The sequence below is a fragment of the Tamandua tetradactyla genome, chromosome 7, assembly GCF_023851605.1.
Source record: "Tamandua tetradactyla isolate mTamTet1 chromosome 7, mTamTet1.pri, whole genome shotgun sequence".
In the NCBI taxonomy this organism is placed as follows: Eukaryota; Metazoa; Chordata; class Mammalia; order Pilosa; family Myrmecophagidae; genus Tamandua; species Tamandua tetradactyla.
The window spans coordinates 50,259,026-50,271,263 of record NC_135333.1 but is presented as its reverse complement, the minus strand read 5'-3'; the positions used below and the strand labels follow the sequence as shown (position 1 = coordinate 50,271,263).

The 12,238-nt window shown below is 38.4% G+C and overlaps 1 protein-coding gene across 1 annotated transcript in view; it reads left to right on the top strand.

Annotated features, from left to right (window-relative positions):
• The window catches only part of CAMK1D (calcium/calmodulin dependent protein kinase ID), a 388,582-nt gene that overhangs the window by 232,507 nt on the left and 143,837 nt on the right, over window positions 1-12,238 (top strand). Inside the window, exon 3 of the mRNA XM_077169413.1 lies at window positions 5,752-5,826. Coding sequence (XP_077025528.1) covers window positions 5,752-5,826 — 75 coding nt within the window. The remainder of the gene's footprint in view (window positions 1-5,751; window positions 5,827-12,238) is intronic.

Genomic DNA, 12,238 nt, shown 5'->3' with positions numbered 1-12,238 from the left:
TGGTCCTTGAACTGTGGAGAATTCTGCTGGAGGGAGAGATGAAATTGTTATCATTTCATAGAAGCAATGTGTGTTCAGTAGAATGCCTGTCCTTTGAGTTCTGATGTTCCCTCCGTCTTGGGGGCTTTGGATTGGAGCCTACTTGTGCATTTGGCACTGATTTTTTTTTTTTTTGCATGAATTAATTTTAAAATTCTCTCCTGATTCTTTCTGGGTTTTCTTGTCTGGCTCTCAGTTCTCATGCAGTGGAAGACTCCATCGTTGCCAATGTACTGTTTCCTCATTCTACTTTTCTCTCTCTGCCTGGGCCCACTTCTCTCCACCTGCCTCTTCTGCCCATCTTTGAGGATCATGAAGGCTTTGTTGTAAATTGCCGTATAAACCATTTATCCTCAGTACACAGACATAGCAGCTAATGTTTACTTTTGGCCTAGTAGATAAATGATGAAAATTGAGTGTACTTCTTTTTATCACCTAACGTTGCTTTCAGTGCTTTTCATTCTGCACAGTTTAGAAGGGTTTGCTCTTAGGGGTGAGCATTCCTCATGTGTGAAGGTCTTTGGCAGGGCTTGGAAAGACCAAATGCTGACCTACAGGGATTTAGCTGTGCCAGCTTCGAGAACCTTCATCTTCCACTTGCTGGCAGCTGCCATCATGTCCTCTCTTCTCTGTCCTCCTTCTTCTCCCTCTGGATGACGTTAGCAGATCTAGGCTCATGGGATGCTCCTTCTAATTATTATTCCTGGACTCCCAATGATTCCTTTTGCTTAGGGATGCACCTTCCTCTGGTTGGTTCACTTTGACCCACTGGGATTTCATCTGTCAGGGTGTTTGCAGCCAAGCATCTTGAGAGCTCACTAGCTTTCAGGATAGTTCAGCACATGCCAAAATCTCTGCACCCCAAGGGGTGGATATTATATTCTTAACAATGAAATTAATACTTTGACTTTAAATATAGTAATTTTGCACAATAACTCTGAATTTATATGTGCTCTTCAATATTCTCTAGTTAGCAGAGACTTAGCCTGAATCCCACCCTACCATGCCAATTATCAGTCGTATGACCTAGAGATCCTTATTTAGTCTCTTGGGGTCATAGTTACCCTATTTTAAAAATGTGGAAAATAATACCCACTTCATAGGGTGTTGTTAGTATTAAATAGAATAATTAAAAATACCTAGTCGAGTCTTGGCCCATTGATAACTCAATAAATGATGAATATAAAATGTGCAGGCCTAAAGAAAGTTATTAAAAAACTGGTTCATTATAAAGTTTGGATGTTTTACATCCCTCAGGGGACTGAGGACACCGTTTTTATCACAGAAGAGTGACAGTGGAAATATTGGATAAAGCAACATAAATTTGACATAAGAGATGTCAAATGTTCCAAACATGAATAAAGGTAGAATGTGAGACTTATAGACTAGAAACTTGCTCTTAGTGCACAGGAAAATTCTGAAACAGATAATCAAGCAGATGGTGTGTGATCATTTAGTGAAGATGGTAGTGGTTCCCAGGAGCCAATACAGGTTTACCAAGAGCAAATCTTTCTCAATATCCCATTTCCTTTATACGGAGTATTGTTTGGTGTAGAGAGCTGAGGAATGCCATTTCAGCCAAGCATCTCATCAGCCACTTATGGACAGGCTGGGAAAGTATGGGCAAGATGGAAGTGCTGCTAGGATTGCAACTGGATGACAGTTGATGCCAGCCAGTTAATGTTGTGGCATCTCTAGCATAATACCCTGGAGCTCTGACATATTTGGAAGGGATGGTAAATATAACAGATGAGAGATTCAAGATTCAGAATAGTCCTTAACATCCAAAACACTGCATAGAACATGTTTTCGCTTCCTAGGTTGCTCTAGCAAATACCATGAAATGGATCAGGTTAAACATTGCAAATTTATTCACTTACAGTTAGAGGCTGGGAAGAAGTCCAGATCAAGGCGATGCTTTCTTCCCGAAGATTCATGTTCTGGGGCTGGCTGTTCTCCTCTGGATTTCATTGATGTCCATCCTCTGGCTGCCCCCTCTGTAGCTTTCTCTATACCTGAATTTCATTCTCTTACAAAAGATCACAGCAATAGAGTTAAGGCCCATCCTAAATGTGCTGGGCCACACCTTAACTGAAGTCACCTCATCGAAAGGTTCTACTTACAATGGGTTCATACCCGCAGGTATGGATTAAATTTAAGCACATGTTTTCCTAGGGTACATTTAACTCCAAACCACCAAAAAGCCTTCAAAGACTGAATTTAACCAAGTTAAAGGTGAAGATGTCAAGTTTGAAAGATGAAGCCTGAGTAAGAAAGGAGGAGAGCTGGCTTGGCAGAAGTTTTAAAATAAAAATGATCTGTTGATTTAATTGATCCTAAGTTTCATAATCACTCATTGATTTCATTTGTTCATTCATTCAACAAACATGTATTGAATGAGCTACCTGCTATGCACTCTTCTTAGCACTGGAGGTGGGGATAGTACTGAGAAAAATAGTAAAAAATGCCTACATACATGGAGCTTAAATTCTTCATCCCCCAAGAGTTGTGCAGCTCTAAAAAAGTGAACCTGATGTTAACTAAGCTTTATTTGCAGAAGTATCCAGCTCATGGTGTTAATAGTTTTACTCTGTTATTTAGTACCCTGTTTGTGATAGTACATTTTACACTGAGATCATAACTTTCAGTTCTGAATGCTGTGGTCTGGACAAACAAGAGTGACAAGGCAATGATGAGGCATGAGATGATGAGAGGTATGCAAACCATATTATGGAAGGATTGGCCTTGTCCACCACTAAGTTCATAGGATGGTGGGCGGGCAACATATATTAGTTGAATGCGTAACGCAAAGAGCAGATGTCAGCATTTGGAAATAGCCATTTGTCATGGAACAGATCCTTCTTAAGCCAACTCTCAGCCAGCAAAATTCTTTCTTCCTGTAGTCCTGGAGATGTTTGGGTGTTTCTATGACATTCTGTTAAGACCACCTATATACTAAAATAATGTTCTCATTTAAATTTCAGCTTTTGTATATCTTAAAGAGTCTGAGGGTGGAATAAAGTACCTGGGAACAGATGTGGGAGGCCAGAATATTTTCTTTCATCATGTTCAAGCAGCTATGGGCTAATTAAGCCACTTTTCTTAAGAGACATCCAAGAGGCCAATTTAGAATTTATTTGCAATGTCTAATGCATGCTTATTCAAGCATTACCAAATCCAGCTCAGCCTCTATCATTTCCTCAAGGCCCTCCCCATGTTCTGATCCAAACTAGGCCCTGCCTTTTGAACATAAAGGCCATTCTCTAGAGTGCAGCATTTACTTATCACCATTTAGATGATTTTTTTTTGAGGGCAAAAGCCTTATTTCTTATTTTTCTTATATCCTCCCAGACACAGAGCAGAAACTCAATAAATAGCAACTGCTTAATTCATGGATTTATTAGTTCAGAAGAATAGTCTGTGAAAGTATCCTCCCAGCCACTGCACAACTGCTATTTGGGGTTGCCCTCCCTCCCTCCAAAACCTCTCTGGAAGGTGCCGGTGGATTAAAATTAATATCTAGTTAGCACTCATGTAAGACATAGCAGGCTAAGTAGGGTTTGACTTCACTATCCCTTGCATTCAAGGAGGGATATCATATTCTTAATTTATTAGAGGTTCTGGTTTGGCTAGGTCAGTGCGTTCTATGTAGTCACAGTTAGTCTGTTTAAATGCTTGCACTCGTGCTTCCAACAGCCTTCTTAGCTCAGACGCCAGGGGCAGCAAGGACTGGAGAGCTGCACGTGCAAATCTCTAGGCCCAGTTTAGAAGCTGATTGACTGTAATTCATGTAACAAGGCTTGTCAGATTTAGCATATAAAAGCACAGGGTGCCCAGTTAAATTTGAATTTCAGATAAATATGGTGCAGTATTTGAGACATACTTAGACAAAAAAAAAAGGACTTGTTGGTTATCTGAAACTCGAATTTAACTGGGAACCCTGCATTTTTTTCTGGCAACCTTACATGTAAACTCCCCGTCATCTTTCTCATTTTCCTTTATGACCAGGCTCTCCTCCATAACCCCTCCAATTAACTTGGCTGGAAGAAAGTGATGTTTTTTTGCCCATGTGATTGATTTCCATGGCAATTTTAGAAATTCAAAAAATGGGAAAATCTATATGCTGTTATACTTTTTTGTGGCTATATTTTTTCAGGTATGTCCAATAATGATAATGTGATGGAGGTCTGGGTCTCAGCAGACCTGAGATTAGAGATTCACTAAATCTCTCTTGGCCTCCTCAGTGGTATAGCTGCGTGGCTCATGTGTTGCCGGTATTTTTCTTCTTTGCTCTCTGACATAGAAATAATTAGACGCTGTGCACCAACATCAAGGGAAATGTGAATTTAGTATAATTCCCTTTACTTTAGCGCCTACACAACAACTGCATTAGCTAATAGGAGCCAAGAAATCAAAACAATACATTGCCACGCTTAGTTAATTATTTTGTTCTAGTCTTTTGACTTCTGCTTAAAGGTAAGATCACGTGCTGATTTGTTCCACCCTATGAACTTCTTTTTGAGGGGATGACATTGCACATGCAGGAAAACTGCCTCCATTCGCTCCTAGCTAAATGCTGTTGTTTCTTGCTGTTCAATGGTAACAGCCTTTAAACTCATTCAGCCAGCAAACATTTGTTAAGCAGATCTGTGCTGGGCATGAGTGGAGAACAAAATGAATAACACATCGCCTCTGCTTTTGTGGGCTCCTAGAAATCCGCACACTGAGTGCTTGTTTTTAAATTGTTCAGCAGTCTTTGCAGTGAAAGTGGTGTGGTAAGAGCTAATTAGCTCAGTGAATGATGAAATAATTCTTCTCCCAAACGTTATAGGCCTTAAGTATAGGGCAGAAACTGCTCAGAAGCAGTGGCTCCGGGGTCTCCTCCTCCCTGCTCTGTGGGAAGAGCTTTGCTACCGAGGTGTGGTCCACGGGCCAGCAGCCTCGGGTTGTTCTGGAGCTGGTCGGAGATGCTGACTCGCAGGTCCCCCCAGTCCCACTGAGGTTCCATCCCCACCCCCACTGAGACTCTGCGATATAACAAGATCCCCAGGTGATTTATTGGTTGGAGGAGCACATTTTGATTAGCGCTGGCCTGGAGCACTCAGGGTCTGGGATGGACTTTCCATAGTGGTGGTGATGTCTAGACACCAACAAAGGGCCAGTCTTGCTCTCCCTTGCCTATACCAGGGCCATGAACATATGTTATGACCCTGTTTCCAGAACACGCAACCCATCATGGGAGACCAATGGATGCTTCACTCATGGATATATTTAGCCATGGATATATTTGGGCCATTCTGAAATCACTCTCTTGGGGCTGCAAGACAAGGGAGCGATGAAATTCTGATGGGGCGTCTGCAGTCTGAGTTGGCCTCTGAAGGATTCTGACAGCTGGAGCTGAGAGAGCAGGCATCAATATCTGTGCTGTTCCCAGTGATCACATGAATTAACATGTAGACACTGGAAGAAGCACGGATAGTGATTAATCCTGCAGAGTGCAAACATAGAGGAGATAGCATTGGGAATGAAGGGGGGAACAGGGAGTACAGGAGGGACACTGGTTAAAGGGCCTGGAAAAAGTTGGGGAGCTTGATTGTGAAGAGACAATGTGAAGGAGTTTGGAGTCTGTCTTCTAACGTTGTGCCGTAATACAGGTGCTTTTGAACATTTTCATGTCCAATAGTATTTACTGTGGTGTGTGTTTTCTTTTAGGATTAAGCATGAAAACATCGTCGCCCTGGAGGACATTTATGAAAGCCCCAACCACTTGTACTTGGTCATGCAGCTGTAAGTACCTTGTTCAGTGGATGAGTGCAGACCGGGGGTTACAAACTCAACACCAAAGGAGCCAGGCACTAAAATAAACTGATGTAGTGGGCCAGGGAAGGCAAAGGGGCAAGGTGAGAATGGTGGGGCATGGGGGAAGGATGTGTGTCCATCCACAGGTGGGGGTGGAGCACAGAGCTCTGTTTTCAGTTGCTGGGCTGGACCAAAAGCCTGCAGCCCTGAGCATGAATCCAACACCACTATTGCAGGAGGTCCACACTCAATGTGCGAGGTCCAAAGGCAGCGTCGTAAAAGCACTTAGGTGAGCCTCTGCCCTTGTCTCTAGGAGAAACTCCCACCCTTGTCTCCGCTTCCAGGGATGTAAGGCGAGGCAAGCAGACTGTAGCTGGGCTTCTGTGCCCTTGTTCTGGTTGATAAATGCACATGGGACTCAAGTGGGAACTCAGGCCAGACATAAGAGATGTATAATTGGAGTCACATATGACAGTATCACCCCATTAAATCATTTCTGAATCCCAGTAATACTGAGGATTTCCAGAAGAAGGAAGAGATAAGAAAGCTCAATAGTCAGGTAGAGATTTCATTTGAACATGTGTTTTTCAAAGCAGAAGATGAAATTATCCCTTCCTATTTGTATAAATGCCTTCCTCTTAAGTGATATAATTCCCAGGACTATATATCCCAGGTCTAAATTTATTAAACTACAGTGAGGAAAACTGCATGACAGTGTTAAATTTTGACATTACCTGAGTGAATAAATTCTGGAACACGGGTATTATTGAGCTTAAAGACTAAAGAATATTTTTGCTTAAAATCAGAATATATACTTAAAATATATTATTAATGATTTTCAGACTCTGGATTGCTAGTGGTGTTTAGAAGAATTAATGGCTAGTCTAACAATTTATTTTTCACGTATTCTTTTTTTCTTTATAAATGTTTAAACAACACATTAACTGGGATTCGTGGTAGAGTGAAAATAAGTGTTCGTTGATGCATTTATTTCATCCTTCATTATCATTAAAATAGGTTTAGTAGGTTTTGGCTTTTTTTGTATAAATATTTTAAAGCATTGAAGCTGGAAGCATATATATGATTTTACAGATTTGGACTTTGTACTCTGCCTTAAGACTGTCATTTTGAGCAGTTTCCATCTGTGTGGTTTCCTGTGAACTCTCCAGTTTCTGAGCTACAGCCTTTCCCCATTCTTTGCTCACCTGTCTGTTTTGGCATTTTGCCATGTTGCATGTCCTTCCTTCCCCACATCTGGGGTCACTACTTGCAAGCTCCTGTGACTTTGTTTTATATAGAGTCAACTCTTAAAGAAGCAGGCCCATCACTTTCCCAGCAAATATTGATTAACCAAGAAGAAGAATATGACATTTTGGTGACCAGCAAAAGTCCCACAAAATGTCAGTAGCACATTTAAATGTGTGTTTTCTTATTATTAATGCAGGAAAAATGCTAATCCTTGAATCTAAAGCTAAATGTTTTTCTTGCTGTAGTTTTCTGTTTATTTCTGTTATGTTATGCTAAATTATATCACAACATAACATATCCTATCATATTACTTATAAATAAGTTAGTTAAGAATACCCCAAGTATCTAAATCTCAGCTCTCCCTCTTTCTAGCTGGATGAATTTGGGCAAATGACTTGACTTCTCTGAGTATCAGTTTCCTTAATGGAAAAATTGGGGGTAGTGGTAATACTTACATTAGAGGGCTGTAGTGAGTATAGAAGGAGAAAAATCTGTGGGGAATAAACTGTCAAAGGGTAGGATTTCCGTAAACACTAGTTTCTTTCTGCAGGGACATCTACAGCATTTTACTGGTGTATCTCTGCCAATGGTCTTTACTTTTACAACAGAACGTTCCAGTTGATTTAATTTATCCTCTCTAAGCAGTGTGGCTGTGCACTTAGCAACAGAAGTTTATGCACAGGACGGTTGGCATGAGAACGTAAAAGCTTGGAACCAAAAGCATTGAAATCATATTATCAACCCAGCCACCCCCACCCCCTCACTGAGGTTTTTCCATCAAGGATTTATTTCCCTCCTTTAAAAAAAAATGTTTTAAAATTAATTTTTTTAATTTAGAGCAGATGTGGGTTCACAGAGACAGCATTCAGGAAGTCATTTTCTCCTTCTTCTGCAGTTACAGAAACTTGCATTAATATGAGCCGCATCATTCAGAATTTAGTAATTCAGAGAGGAACTGGGCAGAAATTCACCTTTGGGGGATGCTTATGAGGTTTTCAGGCACATTAATCACAAAATCCAGATTTAGAGGTGATGAATGCTTGAGCTACCTAAGGAAAAATGGAGTTTCTTATCTGGAAGCACTATTTACATAAATATTTGATATGCTAATTACAAATTGTCAACTTCCATTAATTCTTCTTTCACTGATTCTCATTATTTAAAAAAAGTCAACTTTACTGAGACCTCATATATGTATAATTAATTGCATTCCTCTAAACTGAACAATTCAGTGATAGAAAGTAAGACAAATCAAAATCATAATCAAGATACGGAAAATGTCCACCACCCCCAAAAGATACCCTGTGCCCCTTCCCAAGTCCTCCTCCTTCACTGTGGTCCCAGACAATCAGAAAACTACTTCTACCCACTAGAAATTATTGTGCATTTCTTAAAATATCATATAAATGCAACAATACAATATATACTCTTTTTTATCTCACTTACTTCATTCATGATAATTGTATTGACATTTATCAATGTCCCAGTAATTGAGCCTTTTTTATTGCTGAGTAATATCCCATTGTTATGGATATACCACATTTTTTCCATTTACTTGTTGATCAGCATTTGGTTGTTTCCAGTTTGTGGGTTATTGTAAATAAAGCTGCCGGGAATATTCATGGACAACCCTTTGTGGGTGTTTGTGTAAGAGATCCAGGAGTAGAACGACTGGTCCATATGGTACGTATTATGTTTAACATTTAAAAAAAAAAACTGCCAGACAGTTTTCCAAAGTGTTTTTACTATTTTAAAACTGCACCAGCAGTGTATCTAAGTTCCATTCCCACCAACATTTGATGCTAGCAGTCTCTTAAATTGTAGCAGTTCTAATGCACGAGAGAATATTTCGTAGTGGTTTTAATTTTAATTTTCCTGATAATTAATGATGTTGATATCTTCTCTGCTTTGGCTGGCCATTTGTATATCTTCTTTTGTGAAATATCTGTGTGAGATCGTAGAGTTGTGTAACCATCACCACAAATACAATTTTAGAATGTTTGTCCCCCTGAAAGAGACCTAGTACCCACTTACTTAGCAGTCACTCTCCACTCCCACCCAGCCTATATACTCCCATCCCCTGGCAGCCCGTCTCTATGGGTTTGCTCATTCTGGACATTTTGTATATAAATGGAATCATGGAAAATAATGTCTTCTATAACTGGCTTCGTTCATTTAGTTTAGTAATTTCAAGGTTTATTCATGGTGTAGCATATATCAGAACTTCATTCTTTTATTGAAAATAATATTCTGTTGTGTAGGTATACCACATTTTATTTATTTTATTTATCCATTCATCAGTTGATGGACATTTGGATTGTTGCCACTTTTTGACTTCCATGAATGAGGCTGCTATGAACTTATGCTTTATTTCTTTTAGGTATATATCTAAGAGTGGAATTGCTGGGTCAAATTGGTAGCTCTGTGTTTAACCTTTTGAGAACCTTCCCAGCGGTTTTCCAAAGCAACTGCATCATTGCACAGTTCCACCAGCACTATCTGAGGGGTCCAATTTCTTTACATCCTCGTCAACACTTATTATTGTCTGTCTTTTTAAGTATGGATAGTCTAGTGGATGCAAAATGGCATCTCATGGTTTTGATTTGCATTTCCCTAATGACTAATGATTTTCAGCATCCTTTTATGTGCTTATTGGCCACTTTGAGGAATGTCTCATCAAATCCTTTGCCTATTTGTAGATTTGGTTGTCTTTTCATTGTTGTGTTGCAAGAATTCTTTATACATTTCTGGACACAAGTCCCTTATCAGATATATGATTTGCAAAAATTTCCTCCCTTTCTGTGGGTTGTCTTTTCACTTTGTGTTGACAGTATTGTTTACACAAAATATTTTAGTTATGCTGTAGTCTGGTTTATCTATTTTTCTTTTGTTGCTTGTGTTTTTTGTATCACATCTAAGAACTTGTTGCCTGATTCATTTTTAATGTCATTTTATTGAGATATATTCTTATGCCATATAATCCATTCGAAGTATACGATCAGTAGCTCACAATATCATCATATAGTTGTGCATTTATCACCACAATCAATTTTGGAACATTTTATCTACCCCCCCAAAAAAAGAAAAAAGAAAACCCAAAACATCCAGTACTTCTTCCTGCATTATTATTATTATTTAACAGTTTTATTCTCATACCATACAATCCATTGTATGTGTACAATTAGTGGCTCTTGGTATAAGCATATAGTTATTCATTCACCACTACAGTTAATATAAGAATATTCTTCATTTCATCGGAAGAAAAAAATCCTTTACCCCTTAAATCCCCCATTATTGACATTTAGTTTTGGTATAGTGCCATTGTTACAATTAATGCAAGAATATTACAATGTTACTGTTAATTGTAACTCTCAGTTTATATTAATTATATTTTTCCCATATACCACTCTATTATTAATGCCTTGTAAAGGTGATGTATGTTCATTCTAGTTCATATAAGGACTTTCTTATATTTATACAATTAACCACCATCATAGTTTGCTCTAGGTTTTGCTAAGTTATACAGTCCCAAATTTATCCTCTAGTTTTCCTTCTGGTGACATACGTAACTCTAGCCTTCCTCTTTTCAACCATACTTACACTCAGCTTTGTTAGTGACACTTATTGTGTTACCATCACACAGTATTGAGCTATCCATTTCTGAACTTTTACAATCAATCTCACTGAACATTCTGAACTCCTTAAGCATCGATTGCCCAATTTCTGCCCACTTTCTACCTCCTGATAATCTATGCTTTCGACTTTAACTCTGAGTTTGCTCATCTTTGTTAGTTCATATCAATGAGACCATACAAGATCTGTCCTTTCATTTCTGGCTTATTTTGCTCAACATAATGTCCTCAAGGTTCATTCACTTCATTGCATGCCTCACAACTTCATTCCTTTCTGCAGCCGCACAATATTCCATCGTATGTGTACACCTCATTCACCCTTCCATTCATCAGTCGCTGGACTCTTGGGCCACCTCCATCCCTTATAGCCTGATTCTTACTGGTGACTTCGGAAGAGGAAAAGTTTAATTGTGCTAACGCTCAACTTGTCAATTCGTTTCCCTTTATAGCTTGCATTTTTTTGAGTCTTGTATGAGAAGTTTTTGCCTACCCCAAGTTCGCAAATATTTTTTCTTCTACAAGTTTTATAGTTTTGGCTTTTCCATTTAAGCCTATGATTCATTTCAAGTTAACCTTTGTGCATAGTGTGAGGTGAGGAATGATACTCATTTTTTTCCCCAAAGGAATATGCAACATGTGTGCCATTTGTTGAAGTCTTTTCTTTACCCATCAAATTGCCTTGGCACCTCTGTCAAAAGTAAATTGATAATTTTTGGCCAGGTTAATTTCTGGACTATCTTTTCTGTTCTATCACTCTGTGCTTTGTTATTCTTTTTCTAGAATTGCTTTGGTTTTTCAAAGTTGTTTGCATTTCCATATAAATTTTAGAATCAATTCATTAATATTATTCAAAAAATCTTATGGGAATTTTTTTGGGAATTGCATTGAATCTACAGTTTGGGAACAATGGACAAATTAATAAAATTGAACCTTTCAATTCATAAGCATGGTCAATCTCTTCATTTTCTTGGGTATACTTTAATTTGTCTCAACATTGTTTTATAGTTTTAGTGTGTAGTTTTCTTTTCTTCAATTATTGCAAATGGATTTCTATTTTCATTTCATTTTTTTCCATGATGGTAGTATATGAAAATACCACAGATTTTTCTGGGACCTTGCAAAATTCACTTCTGGTTCTAGCAGTTGTTTGGTGGATTTCTTAGTATTTTTTATATAAACAGTCATGTCATCTAAAATTTCTATTAATTCTAGTTGGTCTCTCAAAGGCCTTCTTTTAGACAAATCTTTGATAGTTTAGGTCTAAACATTCAATGTAGTTTGATGTCATAATTCTATTTCTTTAAAACAAATTATAAGTCAGATATTTTGAAAATTCGAACTGACCTCTCAATTCTTCCTCTTCTCCATTGCCATGGTGAGATTTTTGAAAAGCAATAGCAGAAAAAAGACACCAATAATGGAAAACTCTTGTGTATCAAAGTATAATCCTACTGTTAAAGTATTTTGTTTGGTTTGAAGATTTTGTGAGTTTTCTTGTCGTGGTGGTTGTACTCTGTTTT